This window comes from Petaurus breviceps, unplaced genomic scaffold (genome assembly GCF_028583685.1).
Source record: "Petaurus breviceps papuanus isolate PSGF00001 unplaced genomic scaffold, PetGlider_PUasm1.0 90919, whole genome shotgun sequence".
NCBI classification, from domain to species: domain Eukaryota; kingdom Metazoa; phylum Chordata; class Mammalia; order Diprotodontia; family Petauridae; genus Petaurus; species Petaurus breviceps.
Window position 1 is genome coordinate 26,732,756 of NW_027187378.1, and position 22,013 is coordinate 26,754,768.

The 22,013-nt window shown below is 35.8% G+C and overlaps 1 protein-coding gene across 7 annotated transcripts in view; it reads left to right on the forward strand.

The window, feature by feature from the left end:
• HMBOX1 (homeobox containing 1) overlaps positions 1-22,013 on the forward strand; it is a 288,374-nt gene that overhangs the window by 212,312 nt on the left and 54,049 nt on the right. For all 7 annotated transcript variants that reach the window (XR_011165992.1, XM_069075647.1, XM_069075649.1 and 4 more), the window contains one exon: positions 766-919. Coding sequence is in view for 6 of the 7 variants with exons in the window: in XM_069075647.1 (XP_068931748.1) it covers positions 766-919 (154 nt within the window). In the remaining variant the exon portion in view is untranslated. The remainder of the gene's footprint in view (positions 1-765; positions 920-22,013) is intronic.

Here is a 22,013-nt window from a genome sequence, read left to right on the forward strand (position 1 = left end):
TCTTAAAACCTTAATAAGAAAAATACCTGAGGAGGTAAATGAAAGGTTCCAAATGTAAAAATTTAAAATAATCCTGTAGTATATTAAGAAGAATTTCCACAAACCGTTTTTACGGTTCTTCCTCTTACTATATTTAATTGTAACAATTAATAGTTGTTTATTAAGGGAAAAGTTAAATAATAGAATTATTACTAGGTAAAAAAAATCAGAATTCCTTATTCTCAGTCTGAGGTGTAAAGTTGAGCCCATCATTTAGCACTAGGAGAACAGGTATGGCATTTTACACAAAAATTTACTTAGGTCCTTCAAGATATTCTTAAATTCTGGTCCTTCTGTTAAATAATGTAGAGCAATCTAGATTGGTTTTGCCCAAGGGGGATTAAGATTTCTTTGGAAAGATGGGGCAAACTCCCTTCCAAAATATGAACATCTTAATCCTAAAGTTATATTATTTAAATAAAATTAAAAGGGGGGGTCAGAATCCTCACATGTACAATGGGGGTAATAATAGTACTTATCCTACAGGGTGGTCATGAGTATCAAGTAAGATAATGTGTGAAAAGTACTTTGCGACCTTAAAAATGTAAGTAAATGTAAGCTAGGTATTATAAGATAGTATGTTAATGGCTCAGGAATGAAATGGAAGGATAGGACAGAAGCATATGGTATATTTGTTCCTGGATTACATGGCATAATTTTCTTAGCATTTGTAAGGACCAAAAAAAAAAATCTCCATTCTGTTAAGAAATACTGTTTTTATTTTAGGTGCTACTCTAAGTATGAGGCCTGCTCCCATTCCAGTAGAAGACCCAGAATGGAGACAGACACCTCCTCCAGTCACTGCAACATCTGGTACCTTCAGACTACGGCGAGGTAGCCGATTTACTTGGAGAAAAGAATGCCTGGCTGTCATGGAAAGGTACATTTGTCCTCTTCTTAACAGTTGTATGGGTGAGATATTTCCTAAACTTAGAAAAGACATTACCCCCCAAAAAAGGACTTGGCTAGAATCCAACAAGTGCTTTTATTTTTTTCTTAAGATTATCTACTGGTTTCCATGTAAGTCCCATTTAAGATATATTTTAGCAGTGTAGCACTGTCATATTAGAATCTAAACCTTATATGGCCCTTACATTGAATGTTTTCACAGATGAACAGTTGTTTTTGCATCCTTAGGAATTAGGTGACAATTTATTTGCTTTATTTTCATTTTATATGTATGACCTTCTCCCCTTGGTTCTTAACCTGAGTTGTTTTCATCCAGTTTATTTCAGGATTTAAGCTGGATTCTAGAATATTATTTACTGATACTATCTTCATTTTTATATCCCCTAGCTCTGATTCATAATATATTAATAATTGACTCTCAATGAGAGCATTTATAAAGCACATTGAGATTCTTTGGAATGAAAATTCTCCTTTGGAAAGATCTTTTCCTTTCCTGGAAAAGTCTCATCTTTTTGCCAATTCGTATCTCTTACTTCGTTCACTTCCAGCTCTGCCTCTTCCAGAAAGGCTTCCCTTATTAATCCTGCCAAATTAGTCTTTTACTAAATGTCCCCTCAGTGTTTCTGTATTCAGATCATTTTATAACATATTTACTGATTTGTTATTTTGTAAATGTTCATACGTCATTTCATAACTTTGTTTTCTCTCTAGGTAGCTTACAAATTTATTGAGGCCAGGAGCCATGTCTTCTATATTCTCTATGTACAAATCAATTAATTAATAAGTATTTATTGTGTCTCCTATGTGGTGGGAGCTGAGGATACAAAGACAAAAAAATGAACAGTTTGCCTCTTTCAAGAGGGGATTCCTGAGTACTGTTCCTCCTTATTGAGTACTCTGCATATAACAGGTGTAGCAAATATTCACTAAATCATCAAAAAGTCAGCTTTTCGGGTTTAGGATCTCTGACTAATAGATCATTAATTTTTAAAGAATCAATTTTCACAGACTTTCTTTTCGAAAGAAAATAAATAAGGGTAAGCTTTTCTGCTGAAAATACTGGGAAACCTTCCTAACAGATTAAATGGAATTTATATAGTATAAATAAGTAACCTATGAGTATCAAGTAGATTTGTATATATTAAGAATATTTCAGTGAAAATATGTGTGGCTTGAATGTGGAGATATTATAGATAGGAATGTTATTACATATACTTTGGGGTTGGGATTAGTGTCATGTTTTCACTAATTGCAATATGTCTGAAAATACAGGACTTCAAAGTGGCGGGCTTGTATCCAAATTTTAGACTTTTAAGTGGATAATGGAAAGTGTTACTAAGATGCAGAAATATTGAATGTGTGAGCCACCAACCCTTTTCACCATAAGTCATAGAATGTAGAGTTGGAAGTCAGTTGATTGGTCATCAAGTCCAGCTTATACCAGAAGGAAGCCCTGATATAACAGCCAGCACTTGCTCATCCAGCATCCTCTTGAAGTGAGTAAGAACCTGTTGTCTTCTGAGGCAGCCCATTCCACTTCTGGACAGCTTAATTTTTAGAAACTGTTGCATCTTGATTGCTTGTATTCATTGTTCCTGATTTTTCCCCCTTGGACCAAAATCTAATTTCTCTTTAATATGGAAACCCTTAAAAAAAAAAAACTCAGAAACATCTAGGTGTTGCAGTAAGGAGATGAGATACTTCACTAAAGTGGTGTCTTCTGAGTGGAGAGAGAGATGCATACAAGAATCCTATAATCACTCAATTTCAGTGTTGGAAGGGACTAATTGGACATCTTGCCATGCTATTTATTAGTTAACAGTTATTAGATACTTGAGGACTATTCTAGCTGCATTTCATGAGTTTTGTTATGTTGTAATTTTCTTTGATGAAATTTTCTGTTTCTTCTTGTAATTTGGTCTGACCTACCAATTCTCTACGATTGTTATTTAGTCTCTATTTTTCAATTCTTTCTTTAAAGGCCTTTTATTGAATATAAGTTTCTTCAGTATACATTATTATAATCAGTAAATGACATGTTGAGTATTTCTACTTTTCTGCATTTGTGAGATTATGACTATTCCCTCTCCTATCCTACATTCCCTCTTAAATCCCACTTTCCCTGTTTAACCTGTCTAATCTATTTCCCAGTTGAGTTTAATGTATTTTTACACCACTCTCTATGTGTTTGTATCTGCTTATGTGTGTTTGTGTAGGTTTGTAAAGCTTCCTTTGTCCATTTTAGGTGAAAGTGAGGTTCATAATATGCCCATTCTCCCCATTCCTTCCTCCATATTTATGGTGTACTCTTCATCTCATATATGCCTATTAAACAAGATAGTGATTTTTTTCCTCTCTCTATCTTCCTCCTTTCTTCTTCCCTAAAGTACCCTATCCTACCCATTTCCTTGTTCTAAGACCATCAAACAGACCACAACCACTCTCAGGTCCTTTGTTGTGTTAAACTTTTTCTGACACCTTTAAAGATACTATGTCTGAGGACGCCTATTTCTTCTCCTATTAGTCAACAGTTATTAGATGCCAACTATATGTCAGGCACCACACTAATCTCCTAGAGATACAAAGAGAGGCCAGACAGTCCCTACCTTTGTGGAGCTCATAGTAATGGGAAATTATTGTTAGCATATAAACAATTCTTTCCCGTGTAGTCCGTCCAGTTAATCAAATGTCTGTATCTTTCTAAATTTTTCTTGACTCCTCCATTTCAAAGCATACTCTTCAGTTGTGGCTATTCTTCAGGAATTCTAGCAAATCTTCTATGTCATTAAAGTTCTATTTTTTGCCCTTGTAGGATCATACTCATTTTTGATAGAGAAATTCTTCTTGCTTGTTAACTTTTTTTTCCATTGAGAAGATCTTATTCTTAGCTATCCATTTCAGCTGCCAAGTCTTGTGTGATTATGACTGTTGCTCCCTGCTATTTGAATGTTTTCGTTTGACAATGTGCAGTATTTTTCCTTTGACCTGGCATCTCTGGACTTTTGCTCTGATTTTCCTGTTAGTTTTCATTTGGCAGTTTGTTTTAGGAGGTGACTGGTGGATTGTTGCTATTTTCAATTTTGACCTCTGCTCCTAAAAGACCTTGGCAGTCTTCATTTATGATTTTTTTGAATGTGGCAGCTAAGCTTTTTTTAGTGGAGGGGAGAATCATTTTCATTTAAAGTAAAGATTCTTACATTATCTTTCCTTGATTTGTTTCCCAGGTCAATTTTTTAAAAATATGAATCTTATATTTTGTTATTTAAACATTTTCATTTTATTTCAATATTTCTCCTTATGTCATAGAATCATTTTTTGTTTGTTCTATTTTAATTTTCAGAGAATTAAAGTTTTAGGTAAGATTTGCTACCATGTATTCTTAGGTATTAATTTTCCTTGTCATTTTTTCCATTGTTACTATTCCATTTTTTATATTTCATTTTTTTCTAGTCCTCACGGCCAAGTATTCTAATCTCTCCTTAGACTTGTTGAGTTACTCTCTTCTGGTTTTATCTCTTGTACTTCTTTCATTCTAAGGTATTTCTTCATTATGTTCTGCATTTATTTTTTTCTCTTTACTCATTTTTCCAGCCTGATTCCTCACAAATACCCCAGTAAGGTTCTGAAAATTTACCAAAAGGAAGAGTAATTAAGAAATCCAGGGAGGATTAGATATAAACTCATTCATTAATTCCAGGCCTGCATAAAAAGATTGCAAAAATCTTAGTAAGCATGCAACAAATACAAGTTAGCATAGGTAGAAGGTGAAGAAGACACAACTAGATCAGGAAGGAGCATCCAGCATAGGGTTACCCAAGGATTTCACACCTCATAGTAAACTGGAGTAGACAAGCACTCAGTGTGGGGGTTTCCTGGGGCCCCAAGGCACATCTTTGGCAGAAGACTGGGGTAAATTAACATTCAGTCCTAGCTTGGCTGAGTATTCAAAGTAGCCTGGTCTTGAACCATACCAGGAAACAGTGGCCTACAATTTTTAAAGAAAGTCATGCCTACTTTTAAACACCAAATTCAGAATCACATGGCACCTTCCCCATACCATCCAAGAGCATGGGACCAAAGTTTCACTCAAGCACATAACTCTTGGTAACCATTGTTGGAAATAGGAGTAAACAAGCAAAGAAAAAAAAATCACAATAAAATGACACAGGTACTTATTCTCCGCTATATAGTATTCCAATATTATGCAAACTTTTTTGTTTTTTGCTTTTTGGAGGGGGGAGGGCAGGGCAATTGGGGTTAAGTGACTTGCCCAAGGAAACACGGCTAGTAAATGTTAAGTGTCTGAGCCCATATTTGAACTCAGGTCCTCCTGACTCCAGGGCTAGTACTCTATTCACTGTGCCACCTAGCTGCCCCTATTATGTAAACTTTTTATTTTGGAGGGCAATTGGGGTTGTGACTTGCCCAAGGTCACATAGCTAGCGTGTCAGGGGTCTGAGGCCAGATTTGAACTCAGGTCCTCCTGACTCCAGGGCCAGTGCTCTATTCACTGCACCACCTAGCCACCGCAGTAAACTTTTGATCTTAAATCTCATCACAGAATAAAAATTTAAGGCCCATTATCTGTTTCTGCTTTTATTTAGAAAATATTTTGTAAAACTATTCCTAAAATCAGTTTGTGATTAAATTTAGTAAGTATCTTAATTCCTATATAAAACTTACAGGTATAAGAGAGTAAACCCTGAGTGGGATAGATATGGAAAGATATACTAGGAATTATATGAACTGATGCGGAGTAAAGTGAGCTAAACCAGGAGGACAATTTATACAATGACTGCAACATTGTAAAAGAAAACAATTGTGAAAGAATTGACTCTAATCAATGCAGTAACTAATCTTGACTACAAAAACCTGCTGTTAAATCATACTTTCCATCTCTTAAAAGGGAGGTGAGGGACCAGAGATGGAGAATTTTTATACATACACACACACACACACACACACACACACATATATATATATATACACATAGGTACACATATACATGTATATGTATGTATGTATATACATATACACACACATAGATTTTTTTCCAGACATGATTAATATGTTAACTTGTTTTGCTTGACCAACATTTATTTGTTGCGAAGGAAGGCTTTGAGGGGACTCAGGGAAGTGAGAATTATAGGGGAGATGGAGAGTAGTGATAATGATACCAAAAAGAAAAGAAAGAAAAAAGTAATAATGAAACATTTTAAAATACCAGAAGAGAGACAGAGACAAGCAGGGCAGTTTTGAAATCACTGTGGCAAATTTAATATATGCTTAAATACAAACCAAGCTGTCTGCAATAGATATTCATGGTATCATTTGCAATCCTCTTTTTTCTTTTCAACTTTGCATAAGTAAATGTTCATGTTGTTTGATGTTTGCCAAGTTCATAATAAAAATGAAAATTTTTCAAAACATAAAAGCATCCCTTTCTTATGCCTTTTCTGTTGCTCCTTACATTTATATTTTAAAATTTCCTTTCTCCATAAAAAATATTGCAGTGATATAAATAGACTATTAAGGCTCACCTTTCTGTAATGGAAAAAAGGCTTCACCTAACTAAAACGATCTAGTTCTCAAGGCCAGAAAGATTTGATTTTTCCACTGATTTTGTTATTTGAGTTTATACAACTGATGATGGTATATTTTATAATAGTTCAATAAGCATTCAGCCTCTACTATGTAGAAAAGACTCTGCTTGATTCTAGGAATACAAAAATAAAAAATGAGTCCAGGCCACCAAGAGCTAATGTTCTATTTGGGTCAGATAATTCAATTCAATAATCATTTATTGGGGCAGCTAGGTAGTGCAGTGAATAGAGCACCGACCCTGGAGTCAGGAGGACCTGAGTTCGAATCCGGCCTCAGACACTTAACACAAAAACTAGCTGTGTGACCTTGGGCAAGTCACTTAACCCCAATTGCTCTACCTTCCCCCCTCCAAAAAGCAAAAAGAAAAAAAAATAATTTCTTAAACTCCAGTCTCCTTTACTTGTTCTTCCTTCAGGTCACACCCACTTGCCATGGGTGCCCCTTAAGAGTCTCTCTTTGGTCTTCCTCTCCCTTTGTACTGTCCTACTTGGTGATCTCATCCTTTCCCATGGTTTTACTTTATCATCTCTGTACAAATGATTCTAGTCTTAAATTCTCTGACTCAGTTTCATATCAACTGGTTATTGGATACCTCAGACTGGATATCCTGTAGACAATATGTTCACTTATTTTCTTTTCCCTCAAACCCTTTCTTCTTCTGGACTTTGAAATCACTATCAAGGCAACCACCATCCTCCCAGTCACTCATGTTCCTAATCACAGTGTCATATGCTCAACTCCTCACTCACACTCACCTGACATAAACAATCTGTTGCCAAGTCTTATCTTTTCCACCTTCAAAATAATTCTGATAAACATCCCTTTCTCTCTGTTTACACAGCCACCACCCTGGCACAGGCCATCATCACTTCACACCTAGACTGTTACAGGTCTGACCATGTCACCTCCTACTATAATGGTTCCATGTTTCATCCAGGATCAAACATAATACCCTGTTTTACTGCAAAAGCCCTTGAAAACCTGACCTGTTCCTCCATTCCAATCTTCTTAGATTTCTTTCCCTTCTGTGTACTCTACAACTTGACAACACCAGCTGCTTTTCTGGTTTTTGCATGTCACATTCCATCTCCCAATTTGATTCTTTTTTACTGTCCCATTCCCACAGTGTGTGTGTGTTGGGACACTGTGGTGGGATGGGGAGAACATGGACAGATATGTATATTCAGAATATCAATTTAGCAGTTGTTTGAATGATTTTGCGTGGGAGCAGCCAGTGAAAAGATAAAGATTTTGGAAATGAATTGCTGTATGTATACAAAAATAATTGTAAGTATGACAGCAAGCATTTATAACAGCAATTTGTGCTGCAGCAAAGAACTTTAAACAAAGTGGAGGCCCCTCAATTTTACAATGATTAAACAAGTTATAGTATATGAATGTAATAGAATATTGTTGTACTGTAAGAAATGACAAAAGGGATGGATTCAGAGAAATATGGGAAAACTTGTGTGAACTGATACAAGATTTGAAGTGAATAGAACTAGGACAATACTTATGTAATAACCACATTGAAGGGGGAAACTTTGGAAAACTTAAGTAGTTGATTGTTGCGAGGCCAATCCAGATTCCTGAATAGTGATCATAGTACATGACTCCCCCATCTTGGGGAGAGGTGGTAGACTGTAGATTTAGAATGATACATACATTTCTAGATGTGGCCATCACAATACAAATTTTTTTATGACTTTATTATAAATGAAGGCTTTCATTGGGATGGGGAGAGATGGTTTGTTGGGGAAGTAATGATAGTGATGCTAAAAGAAAGAAGAGGAAGGAAAAGAGTATTAATAAAACATTTTTAAAATACACAGTAGAGACCACAGTAGAGTAGGAGGTTCAGAGGGGGAACACAGAAGCAAAGGAATGTTTTTACTCCCATGTTTAATTTAATATATATCATCAGAAACAAGCTGTGTGTAGTGCATTTATGATTTCTTATAGAAATCATTTGGGGGAGGGGGTATAGAAATGTTTATATTGGTTGATACCAAATCATTGAAAAAAAGAAGAAGAAATTTAAATCCAGGTTGGGAAGGTGGATTGGGACCAGGTTGTAAAGAATTTAAAAGTCAAACAGGAATTTATGTTCCTAAATGCAATGGGAAACCAAGCCTGTTGGTGTACATTTATAATTCCTGCTGCTGAGGAGACTGAAGCTGATGAATTCCTTGAGTTCTGCGCTATAATAGGCCAAGCTAATCACATATTCTCATGAAGTCTAATACTAGAGGGCCACTAGAGTGCCTAATAAATGGCAAACCCAGAGGGAAAAAAAATGGAACAGGTTAGAGATACTATGCTGGTTAGTAATGGAATTAGGTCCATGAGTGGCACTTCTATTCCTGGGCAAGATAGGGAGACCCAGTATCAAAAAAAAAAAAGACAGTACTAGAATTTAGAATTTATTGCCTGGAGAAGTGACTTGATCAAACTTATACCTGACAAAAATCATTTTAGCACTTCTGTGAGGAATACACTAGATTAGGGAGACTCTTGAGGCAGAGTGACCAGAAAGGAGATGTATGCAGAAGTTTGGGCAAGAGGTGATAAAAGCCTCAACCAGCATGCTAAGTTGAAAAAAAGTCAAGAGATGCTGTAGAGATAGAAATGACAAGATTTGACAACTAATTGGATATGTGGGGAAAGCAACATAAGATAACACCAGAGATGAAACTTTGGTGACCTGAAGAATGGTGATTCCTCAAAGGAATCAAAGAAGTTCAGAAGAGAGGGTGGACTTTGAAGGAAAAAGAATGAGTTTTGTTTTGAACTTGTTGAATTGAGATATTTCTTGGACATACAGCATGGAATATCCCATAGACAGATGGATATGTGCAAGTAGAGCTCAGAAGAGAAACTTGGGCTGGATGTATAGATCTGATAATCTTCATTGAAATTATTACTGAACTAGGGGCGGCCAGGTGGCTCAGTGAGTAAGAGCACCGGCTCCGGTGTCGGGATGACCTGGATCAAATCCTGGCTCAGATACTCAGCACCACACCCAGAAATAACTGGCCGTGTAACCTTGAGCAAGTTACTTAACCCCTATTGCTTTAAAAAAAAAAAAAAAGAAATTACTACTGAACTCAGGCAAACTGATGAGTCATCAAGTGAAAGTATAAAGATGAAGAGATAGGAGACCAGGACCAAAGAGTACTCGTGAGATAGATGATCAACAAGCAAAAATGGTGGAGTAGAAACAGAGAGGTAGGAGGATAACCAAGAGAGAATTAGCATAGAAACCCAAAGAGGAGAATATCCAGGTGGGAGAGAGTGGTCAGCTGTGCCCCATGCTGCAAAGAGGTCAAGAAGGATAAGCGTTGATAAAGGGCCATCTCATATGGCACTTAAGAGATAACTGGTAACTTTGGAGACAAAAGTTTTCAGTTGAGGGATAGAATCAGAATCTAAAGGGTTGAGAAGTAAATGAGAACAGAAGTAGAGGCAAAGAATATGGACCACTTTTTTTTTTAATTCAGTAGTGAAAAGCAGCAGAGATGTAGAACTATAAACTAAGGGGATGGTATGGTCTGGTTAGAATTTTTTAAGGGTAAGAGAGACCTGGGCATGTTTGAACGTAGCAAGGAAAGAACTAGGAGATAATGAGAGGCCGAAGATGAGTTAGAGAGAGGGAAGGAGCAGAGGAGGAAGAGAGCACTACAGAGACACAGACTTGTATCAGAACTACCAGTAGAGGGAATGACAAAGAGAAAAGTCACCTCTTTTTCAGAGTCCGAAGTATATGATGAGAGAATGATGTAGGATGAGAGAAGGGGGTATTTATATTATTTATAGAAGGGGAAAGAGGACTCATCATAAATGACCTCTCAGTAAAGTATTAATTTTCTCAGTACAGCATTAATTGACATCTTAGCTGAGAGTGGAGGAAGGGACCATGTGAGAGACTTGAGGAAGGGAGAAGGCTTGTAACAGTTTCTTTGGAGAGTGGGATAGAGAATTAGGGCAGAAGAAAAGGTTAGCTTTGATATGGTGGGGGAAGAGTTAAAATCAGACAACATTTAACTCCCAGCATCTTTCTAAATTAACCATGCCCTTTATTAATCATTTTTTCCCTGCCTGCCTTAATAAAAATAGTTCCTATTTCTGTAGTGCTTTAAGGTTTATGAAGTGATTTCTTTCCAATGATCCAGTGAGTTAGGATAAGCATTATTATCCCCATTTTACAGACAAGGAAACTGAGATATAGTGAGGTTAAGTGACTTTCCCCAGCATATACAGTATTTAAATTTAAGTCTCTCCTTTCTCCAAATCTAGTGTTCTTTCTGCTACATTCTGCCTTGGAACCATTTCACCATTCATTGGTACCTCTCTTATGGCTAATAAATTGGAATTAAAAGTTTTCTGAACTAAAAAAGTTCAAACTAGTGGCTGAAGTAAGGCATAGTTGATAATAACCTTCCTTCTCAGACTTCATATAGTACTCTGTTTTGTTCTCTGTTTTAGTTACATAACATTGAATATTTAGGTGCTTATTTTCCATCTTCCTAACAGACTGTAATCTCCCTGAGGGTAAGGACCTAGTCTTTGTATGTTCCCTAATACCTCACATAGGGCTCTTCACATAGTAGGATTGTGAATTAATATTTAAAATATTCGTCTTCACATATTTCTCCTTACCACAGATGATATATAGTTAGCTCTGAATTAAATAGTTTTAAGTGCTTGAGTAGCCAGATTGAAGGAATAATATTTGCTTTCTTGGTGACCTGAAAACTTTTATGATTAACTTTCAATTCTATCTCATTTTCCCCAAATGAAAAATGAGGCTATTATATGTAAAACTGTTTCAGAATTTCTGACAATGTATACCTTCATCTCCATGGTTACACAGGATTCATAGAGTATATTAACTGCCTTCATGTTTTGTTTTCAATTCTTTACAAAAGCAGTCAGGTTGACCTGTTCCCCTTCTCCCCCCCTCTTTTTTTATATCAAATGAAATTTGGATTACAGAAGTTCAAATTGTAATTTTGCCATACAAACCTATGCAAGACAGTGATGATAATGAAATTTTTCATGCAGCTTTTATGAGAACAATACTGAATGAAAATGCTTGGGATTGGTGCTATAAAAATGTTAGTAAAAAGCTGTAATAATGATTAATAATACTGTTAATGCACTTGAAGATTTCAATTCTGGATGTTTGGAGGAATATTTTTACTTTCTTCCAACTCTTAATATTTTTAATTGAAGGGATATTTCCTCTAGTGCAGGATTTGTATATTCTTTAACTGTTAGCTGAATTTCATCCAACTCATTGGGACAAGTTACAAGGATAATGTAATTTATTCCTCTAGTTCAAAAACTGCACAATTGCTATCAAAGTTTTTAGGAGTAGTATTTTGAAGGCCATGAGATAGTAATGATATTCGGTGAAAATAGGATTTTTATCTGTCAAATGAGATGGGTTGTACTACTTATCATTTTCCAGATAAGGAGTTTGGGGATGGAGTTGCCATTACATATGAAGAAGTCAAAAGCCACATATATTTTGACAAATGCTACTATATGCCTAGCATTTTGAGGGGTGCTCAAATTTATGTCCTTTTTCTTAGAAAGTTTACAAATGGGAAGTAATCAGAAAGCACTGAAATGCTAATAACCTGTTATATATAGTGATTTTAAATGCCATAGGAATTTAGGGTAAAATGAACTTAGCATAGACTAAAATAGCTAAAAAATCTTCACAAGGGTGTTGAATTGAGCCAACAAAATATTTATTAAGTGCCATCTTGTGCTTTGGGATGATGTTCCTATCCCTAACCTGTCTTCTAATGTATATCTAACCTACATCTTCACTTCTTTATAAGCCTTCTCAACCTGAATGTTTCACTGTTCCCTCAAACATAGTATTCCAAAACCAGCATATTTCTGTCCCATAGCCTTTTCCTTAATTTGACTTCATTGTTTCTACCTAGAGGTAGCTAGATGGTGCAGTGGGTAGACCTCTAGGTCTGAACACACTTAATAGCTGTGTGATCCTTGGTGAGTCATTTAGGCAGGGATAAAATCATCTCTGCCTGCCTCAGTTTCTTTAACTATAGAATTGCGATAATAATGGCACCTGCCTCCCAAGGTTGTTGTGAAAATCAAATGAGATAATGTTTGTAAAATGCATAGCACTTATTGGACCTTAATAATGTTTGTTTCCTTCATTTTTTTTAGAGAGGGGAAGGCAAGGCAACGGGTTAAATTACTTGCCCAAGGTCACACAGCTAGTATATAAGTGTGTCAAGCGTCTGAGGCCAAATTTCAATTGAGCTTCTCCTGACTCCAGGGCTAGTGCTCTATTCAGTGCACCACTTAGCTGCCACTGTTTCTATCATTCTTATGTGTAGTTCTTTTGAAGAGAGAAAAGAAATCTCGTCTTTCCTCTCAAAAATCTTATACTCTATTTTGGAATGTATGACTAACAGATAAATAAAAGTGAAGAATTCAGAACATTTTACTTTAATATTTTGTATGGGTCATACTACAAATTGTAGAAATTCTGGCAATGGGAGAACATTGAGAATTAAAGTATTCAGGGAGTACTTCATGGAAAAATTGGCATTTAAGTTGAACCTTGAAGGATGAATATTACTGAGATTTGTAAAAGAAGTAAAGGAGGGAATTTCAGGTGAGGGAAGCAAGATGAAGGAAAGTAGGAATGAGCATCCTGTGTTGAGGAGTATTGGGAAATAGAGTGGATAGGTAAGTAAAGTCAGCACCCTTGACAAAGGATGGGCAGAAGAGTTTATGGTCATGTGGTAGCCCATAAAGCCTTGTAAATAGAAGCTTGGAGGCTCTTAATACAAGTAATTTCTAAAGTAGGTGGTGGAGACAATATGATCCTTGATTTCTTCAAGACTTAACCTCAGGTAGCACCAACTTCAGGAAACCTTCTCTGGCTGTGATCCCTCCCCATGCCACCTTTCAACACACATATACTTGTTTGTTTAGTATTCACTCCCCCCTTAGTTTTCCTTGTGCTATGTTTATTTATGTACATTGTCTCCCAGTAAAATCAGTCTTCTCTTGAAAACAAGGATTGTTTTGGTCAATCAGCAAACGTTTATTAGCACCTGCTATGTGCCGCTGTGTTTAGTTCTTAGACTTAAAAGAAGAAAATGAAACAGTCCTTACTCTAAAGGAGTTTACATTCTATTGATTTATTTGTGTATTTGTATCCTCAGCACCTAGCCTTGTACATATTAACACTTAATAAATTTTCACTAAATTGACATTTTAAATGCCTCAAGGTTTTCCTAGATATTTAGTCATTAAATCTGCCCATAAGATATTTTAACATCTTTGTTGCCATTGTTTATACTTTTTGATTTATTTTTCATGTCTTATTACTATCTATAACTATCATTTCTGCTTCTAGTGGTAATGCTCTTTAGCATTTCTTCCTTATATATGTTAGCTCTTGACTTCACATACTTAATCTTTATCATACTGAGGAAAAATTCAGGCAAGTAATTTTGAAAAGAGCATTGTCTCTAGAATTATGGTGGCAACATCCAGATTTCAGGGAATTAAGAGTAAATGGGTAGGAAGTATTTATGTCAGGTAAGCAACACAGATTTAAGGAATTTGGCAATAAAAAGAAAGAGGGTTGAGCTGTATCTAGGAACATTAACATCTCTTGTCCCTAGTTTTGCTTATATTCTGTTGTTAGAAGAGGTCAGAGGACAGGGATGTATTAAACCTATTTTTCTGAAAGAATATTGTTGAATACGGATGAGATTTTTGGTACAATTGGACCTGTTAGCTTCAGAGAAGGAAAAAAAAACCTCTTCTGAAATTGAAGAGAAAGATGAGAAAAATCAGTATTAAGAGAGTGACATATTGTAGTGGCAACCACCCTGGCATACTCAGGATGGCTGCTAGCACAGGTTCTTAGATCTGCCTTACTAGGAAAGATAAGGGGTCAGCAATCTTTTTTAATTACTTTCACTAGTTCAGGGGAAAAGTCAGCACCCTGAACTTCAGAGAAAATACAAGCAGAAAAATAAAGACCAACAGACAGGGCCCTGACTGCCTGAATCAAAGCAGTATTGCTACACACTTTATATACATCCCTGGATTGAGAGAGCCTTTACATCTGAGCAGTTGGGGAGTTCTGAACATATAGCCACTCAGAATCTCAACCAGGGAATCACAAGATCCTTCTTGTAAGCAATCCCCCATAGCAAAATACCAACTCAGTATATATACACTGCTCAGAGCCAAAAGACATCACAACCCTCCTGACTCATTGCCTAATTAGAAATAAACAAAAGATGTGAAAGCCTTATCACAAGCAAGTCTCCCCCTAAGCAAGCTTCCCTTAATGGGCTCCATGTGAAGCCTATTAATTGGTGGGGAAGATCTTAAATCCCATTAACATTACACATGTAAAAATAAAAACAATGTCTATGAGGGTGGATTCACACATGGTTTTCTATCTTTTTAAATTTCAAAATAGGTGTATCTATAGAGAGTTGGGATAGGGATAGATGAATTAGTCATTGAAGCCATGTAGGAAATGTGTTAGGAAGTTGATTAAATTCCTGTTCTCAAGCAGGTCATATGCTAATTGGGAGACAACACATATGATAGGTTTTAGCTGAAAATGGTGGAAATATAAGTATGAAAGTTGGAAATGACAGAAAGGTATCATGGTCCTCATGATGCAGCAGCAAAGCAAGTTATCATGTCTTTTCTTTATGTTATTTCCACTGGTAAACTATGAAGAGCAGCTTGTTAACCTTAGAAATGGGATCCCAGAGAGCACAATAGAGGCTTAGTTAAGTGTGAGATAGGCACATATGGGGTAAATGGGTTTGTATAGAATGGGTAAGAGGAAATAATAGGAAAGGGATCGTGTGAGTCTGAATAACAGATTCTGAGTGCAGTCACTGTCACTTCCATCATAGTAGCAGAGGTGCTCTGTTTTCAATTATCAGTCCTTGAGTAAGAGAAGGAAAGGCTCAGGAGGCATGGATTAAATTTTTTTGTGGCAAAGCAGATAGTGAGTCCATTGTGCTGAATCTGTTGGTCAAGGAAGATAAGTCACTTTAAGTATATTGTATTTACCTATATTCTTTTCTGAAATACTACATCTAATGTAGGAATGATCAGTTACCCTCCTCCTTAATATATAATGTCAAGTTGTCCTTAAAGTAAGGATTTTTAACTTTTTGTATGTCATGGATCCTTTGGTACTTTAATGAAGTCTATGGCCTCTTCTCAGCAATTTTTTCTTTATTCATAATTGAAGGAAATACTAATTAGAGGTAAATTTAAAAAGTATTGTTTTTCTCTGCAAGTTTATAGACCCCTGGATCCCATGTTAAGAACCCTGCTTATGCATATAGTCTTTATTAAAAGAGAGCTAAATCTAAGCCCTTGGAACAAAAATGATTAATAAAGCATAGCACCTACCTCACTTCCCTCAAACTTCAGAGGAAAAATTTTCACGTAGAATTAAATGTTTCCTATCCTAGAAAATCTCCAAGGCAGCTAAACAGAATTAGATCAGAACTTTCTCCCCAATATATTTCTTCCTCTCAGCAAGAAAACAGCCTGCCTTTTCCCAGAAAATTTTATACATCTGAAAATAGGGGCTTAGGATAAAAGTGCTGCTTCCAGCTTAAAAATAGCATCACAACCACAGTACTGTAACAAGCTAGAATTAAATTATAGGTCTAAATTTGGTGCCACTGCTGTTAACTTGACATATATATGATCCTAGTTAGAAACACAGGCCTCATTCGCAAATGCTTTTTATACATATGTGTTGTTGAGACAGTGAAAGTATAGAGTGAAAGGGACTAATGAGTTTGTGCAATGTATTTCCAGAATGCTGCTTGAGGTTTCTGTAATTCAATTCTCTTGGTCTTTACTTGCTTTTTGGAATTTTTCCAAGGACAGGTTATTGGTTGTTAGGCTTTGCTTTCAGTCTCTTTCCTTTCTCCTTTTTTTCTTTTAAATTTTTCAGTGAATACTTAAAGGTTAATAAGACCAAGTTCCAGAAACTAAATTCTATATTTAACTGCTGAGTAGGTGTGGTTCAGACAACTGCACTGCTAGCCTGCTTATCCTTTTTCTAGTCTTCATAACCTTGACCTGCAGGAGAACATTCCTTTCCTTAGTCTTCTGATTATAAAGTATGCTGAATTATGATTATGATGATGATGTGATATTGTTTACTTTTTCCTTTGGGAATAAAGTAGATTAAAATCATCACATAGATTCAAACCTCAAATTGCACTTAAAAATCTGTTTCAATATATTTTTCATTTTAATCTTCTATTATATCACCCTACAAATTATTTGCATAGTACTTTTTATATCTATTTTTCCCCTTTCAACTCTGTCTTTTATTACTATTATGAGATTAAAAATTCCCCCAAGAGATTTTGATATCCCTTTATGATTTTAATACCCTCTATGAAATTACTTTTTCTTGTTATTCTTCCTTAGATTTTAAATTTGTAAGATCTCTAAGTGCTATAGGACCTTTCACATTATCCACAAAATCAGAGGATTGACTTCTGCTTGTAGTCTAAAGGTTTTTATTTCATTTATTCTGTTTTGTAAAGGATTTAGATAGGTTCTTTCCTTTTTCTTAACTGCTTATTGTAGTCGGAGTGCTTATTTGATTCTATGATTTTTCTGCCCCTTTACTTTCAAATCATCAAGCAACTTCCTTTTTCCTTGTCATAAACATTTTAAATGATGCCTTATAATGGCACTTCTTACACGAGTTGGCAATAAACTGTGGTTTGCTTAAACTTACTGTGTATGTTTTGATTTCCCTTTGAATCAGCTATGAATTAGATTCTTCTGAGATCATGTTCCACGCAGTATTATCACTGGGAGAATAGCAACAAGCAGCTTGTAATCACTGAAAGAAACTGCATCGTTTCCAAAGTGCAATCTAACCCCAATCTTATCCTATTAATTTGGGGCCTCCCTCATTATCTAGAGCCTGTCCAAAATGTATATTTCAGAGTGGACTAGTTCAGTGGATGTCTATCTAATTACTGGTTATGATATGGACAATAAATGTTCATCAGCCTCTTGGTTTTTCCAGCCTAGCTATTTATGTCAAATGACTTTGGAACTCATTGAGTTAGCTATGTTGCACTCTTGGACTTCATACAGTTAGTACAGTATCATCTGCAAATCAGTCTATATAGAAACATTGGCACTGATAGAGAATCTTTCTCTTTGGACTCTTGCGTATTATTTCCTCTTTCATGCATCTTAATTGAGTTTCTGGTTTCTATCTTGCTTTATATTAGTACTCAGTGAGTTGCTAACCAGTTATCTCCATGATTACATCTGTCAGGGTATCTTATATAATTTTGCTGTATGTCAATTAATAAGCATTTTTATATGCCTATTATGTGAAAAACACTGAGCTAAGTGCTAGACACACAAAGAAAAGCAAAAGATAGTTCCTGCTCTTACAAAGTGTTCACAGTTCAGGGCAGGGGGTAGGGGGGGAGGCTTCCAACAACTATGTACAATCTATATACATGATAAATAAGAAATAATCAACAGAAAAAGAATACTGGAAATAAGAGATTGGGAAAGACTTCCTGTAGAAGGTAGCATTTTCACTAAGACTTCAGGAAATAGAGGATATTAGAGGAAATAGAGGTAAGGAAGAACATTCCAGCTATAGGAGATAAGGAAGAACACCCCATTTATAGGAGATGGCTAGTGAGAATGCTCAGCTGAGAAATAGAGGGTCTTGTTCAGGGGACAGCAAGGATAACAGTGTCACTAGACTGCAGAATGTGTGGAAGATGTACAATATATATTACTGGATAGTATTGTAAGAATGTTAAGTAATATAAAAAGACTGTGAGGGTGGGACATAGTTACAAAGAACTTTGAATGACAGATAAAGTATTTTATATTTGATCGTGGAGGTGATAGGTTGCCACTAGAGTTTACAGGCAGCTAGATGGCACAGTGGATAGAGCACCGGGCCTAGGGTCAGGATGACCTGAGTTCAGACACAGCCTCAGCTATTTACCAGCCATGTGAGTCTGGGCAAGTCACATAGCCCTTTTGGCCTCAGTTTCCTCTTCTATAAAATGAGCTGGAGAAAGAAATGGGAAATCTCTCCAGTTTCTCTGCCATGAAAACCCCAAATGAGGTCATAAAGATTTGGACACAACTGAACAACAACAACAAGAGTTAATGGAATTGGGTATAGCAATGGTAAGTTCAGCCTCGTGCTTTAAGAAGATCATTTTGACAGCTGAGTGGAGAATGGACTAGAGTGGAGAGAAATTTGAAGGACAGAGACCAACCAACAATTGCAACAGTCCTACTGTAAGATGATGAGGGCTTGTGCCAGTGTAGTGGTAGTTTAAGAGGAGAAAAGGGGAATATACAAGGAGTGTTGTGAAGGTAGAATGAACGGGACTTGGCAACAGATTTAATATGAGGGAGCAATGCTGGTTTTTGTTATTCTGAGTCACAATATGACCTCTGTATGTAGTGATTTCCACATAGGTGTTCAGTCGCAGATATTGAATTAAATAAAATAAAGTTTCATAGAAAATGGAACATTTAAAGTCTTTAATGTTTATATAACTTCCTTCTTAAGAGAAACTTGATACTCTGAAAGTATTTGTCCCATATATACTCCAAACAACAAATTTTGAAGTACTTGTTACATTATGGTAGTTTTTTCTACTTATATCTTATGGATGGTTGTAGGAGGGACCTCTTAACATTGTTTTATCATATTCAAAGATAATTTAAACAACAGTAATCATCTGCATTTTTGGCTAATTTAAACATTATTAAAGCATTTTATAGCATATGATCCATTACTGTTATTATGAATTTAGTATTGGAGAAACAAAGGAAGTTATAACAAAGTTGGAAATTCCATTATTAGAATTCTAGATTACTGTGCCCTTCCTGATTTTTTAATGTTGTAGTATTTGCAGAAACTGATTTAGTAGATAGAGCATTTATGAAGTACTTGTTCTGTGCCAGGTCTCTGCTAAACACTGAGCATTTATATACAGCAAACTCAAGTAGTTTACATCCTGGTAAATGTGAGGGCAACACAAAAAGGGGAGTAGAATGGATAATTTTAATTTTTAAACCTCAAAAAATAATTTGAACAAGTCATAAATGAACTGCTAAAGAAAAATACCCCAGGACGAGGTGGATTTATTCTTGAACTCTATTAAACATTTAAAGAACAATTAATTCTAATATTATACAAATCATAGCAATAGAAAAAAGGATCCTACTAAACTCCTAAAATACAAATATGATCCCAATACTTAAACCAGGGAAAGATAAAGCAGAAAGATAAAGTTACACAAGTATTTCAAACAGGAAGTTAATATCCTTAATGAATGTCAATGTAAAAATGTTTAATAAATATTTGCAAAGGGACAACAGCAACATATTAAAAAGTATTATTCATTATTCCAAGTGGGAGTTTAACCAAGAATACACAGTTGGTCCAATACTAGGAAAACTACAAATACTGTAAACTTTATTAATAACAAAAACAATTAAAAACATGATTATATCAGTAGCTGCATTAAAGCCTTTTGAAAAAATATTTATTTTTTTAAAAACCTAAATTACATAGGAATAAATGGATCTTTGTTCAATTTTAATAGATAGTATTTATCCAAAACCAACGGTCAACATTGTCTATAATGGAAAAATTAGATGACTTTCCAGTAAAGTTGGAGGTAAAGCCAGAAGTCCATTGTCACCATTATTTGACAGTTTTAGAAATGATAATAATATAAGAAATCAAAAAAATAAGCATAAGCAAAAAGTTAGAAACAAAATTATCACTTTTTTTTTTTTTGGAGGGGTGGAAGGCAAGGCAATTGGGGTCATGTGACTTGCCCAGGGTTACACAGCTAGTATTTGTGTCAAATGTCTGACACCAGATTTGAACTCAGGTCCTCCTGACTCTAGGGCTTGTGCTCTACACTGTGCTACCTAGGTGCCCCAAAATTATCACTTTTTGAGATGATGATTTAGATGGCAGAATGGACAGAGGACTTAAGAGTTAATAAGACCTGAGTTCAAATCCTGATTCATACATTGTACAAACAAAATCAATGCAGCTAAAATAGACAAAGAAAAATGTTTGTTTTGGGAGAGCATGTAGGAGGACAGAAACATTAATGCACTTTTGGTTGAGCTGTGAATTGGTCTGACCATTCTAGAAGGTAATTTGGAATTATACTCCCAATTTCACTATATTCTTTGATACAGAATTACTACTACTGAACATATATCCAAAGACAGAAAAGAAAGAAGGCAAGGACCCCTATGTACAAAGATCTTCATAGCAGTACTTTTTTGTCATAGTGAAGAGCTGGAAATTCAAGTGACATCCTTCAATGGATATGGCTGAACAATTTATAATATATTAATATAATGGAATATTACTGTGACATAAGAAATAATGAAAGGAACAGATTGAAAGAAGTCAGGCAAACCTTGTATGCATTGATACAGAGTGAGGCAAGAGCTTGAGGAACAATTTATACAATAACTACAGCATTATAAAATACAATACCTTTGAAAGGTTTAAGAACTTGAATCAATGATGTGACTAATCCCCAGACTCAAGAAGACATATGATGATGCTTAACTACCCATTTCCTTATAGATACATAGTGAAATCAAGGTACAGAAGGAGACATACATTTTTGAACATGGCAAATTTTAACATTGGGTTTGTGTTGCTTGATTCTGTTTATTATAAGGATTGTGGTTTGATTTTTTTTTTACTTGAGTGGAGAAAGGGGAGGGAAGTGTAGGGTTGATGGAATATAAGATCTTCCGCATCCATTAGTCCATTAATAGGCCTATGTGACCACATGTTCCCTTTTTTCCTTCGAACAGTGGTCATGTTCCCAGGTCTGAAGGTACACAGGTATTTCAAACAGGGATGTGTTGCTGCTTTGAAATATGGCCTAGTTCATAGCTGTGACACATCCAGAGTCACATAGAGCCCAAAGTCAGGGAGATTTATATTGCCTTGGGGGAGGAGCTTGCTTAGGGACAATTTTGCTTAAGGGGAGGCTTGCTTGCAAGAAGACTTTCACACATTTTGGTACTGAGCCAATTAGGCACTGAGTCACGCAGGTTGTGATACCTTCTGGCTCTGAACCTGTTAGTCAAAACTATATATGTTCTGAGAGGTTGTCATTTTGTTTTGGGGCTCACTTATGGGAAGAATGTTCAACTGAGGTCTTTGTGATTTGGCCAGATGAGTGGATTGTCATTGTTAAGGGGCCCCTGGCTTTGTGGACCAAGGTTTTAGTACTCCCTGGTCTGGTGATTATGTATCTATTACTTTGTTCAGACAGAACCTTGTCTTTTGGATTCTTTCTTGGATGCTCACTTCTTTCTACTTATCTATCTGCATTGTT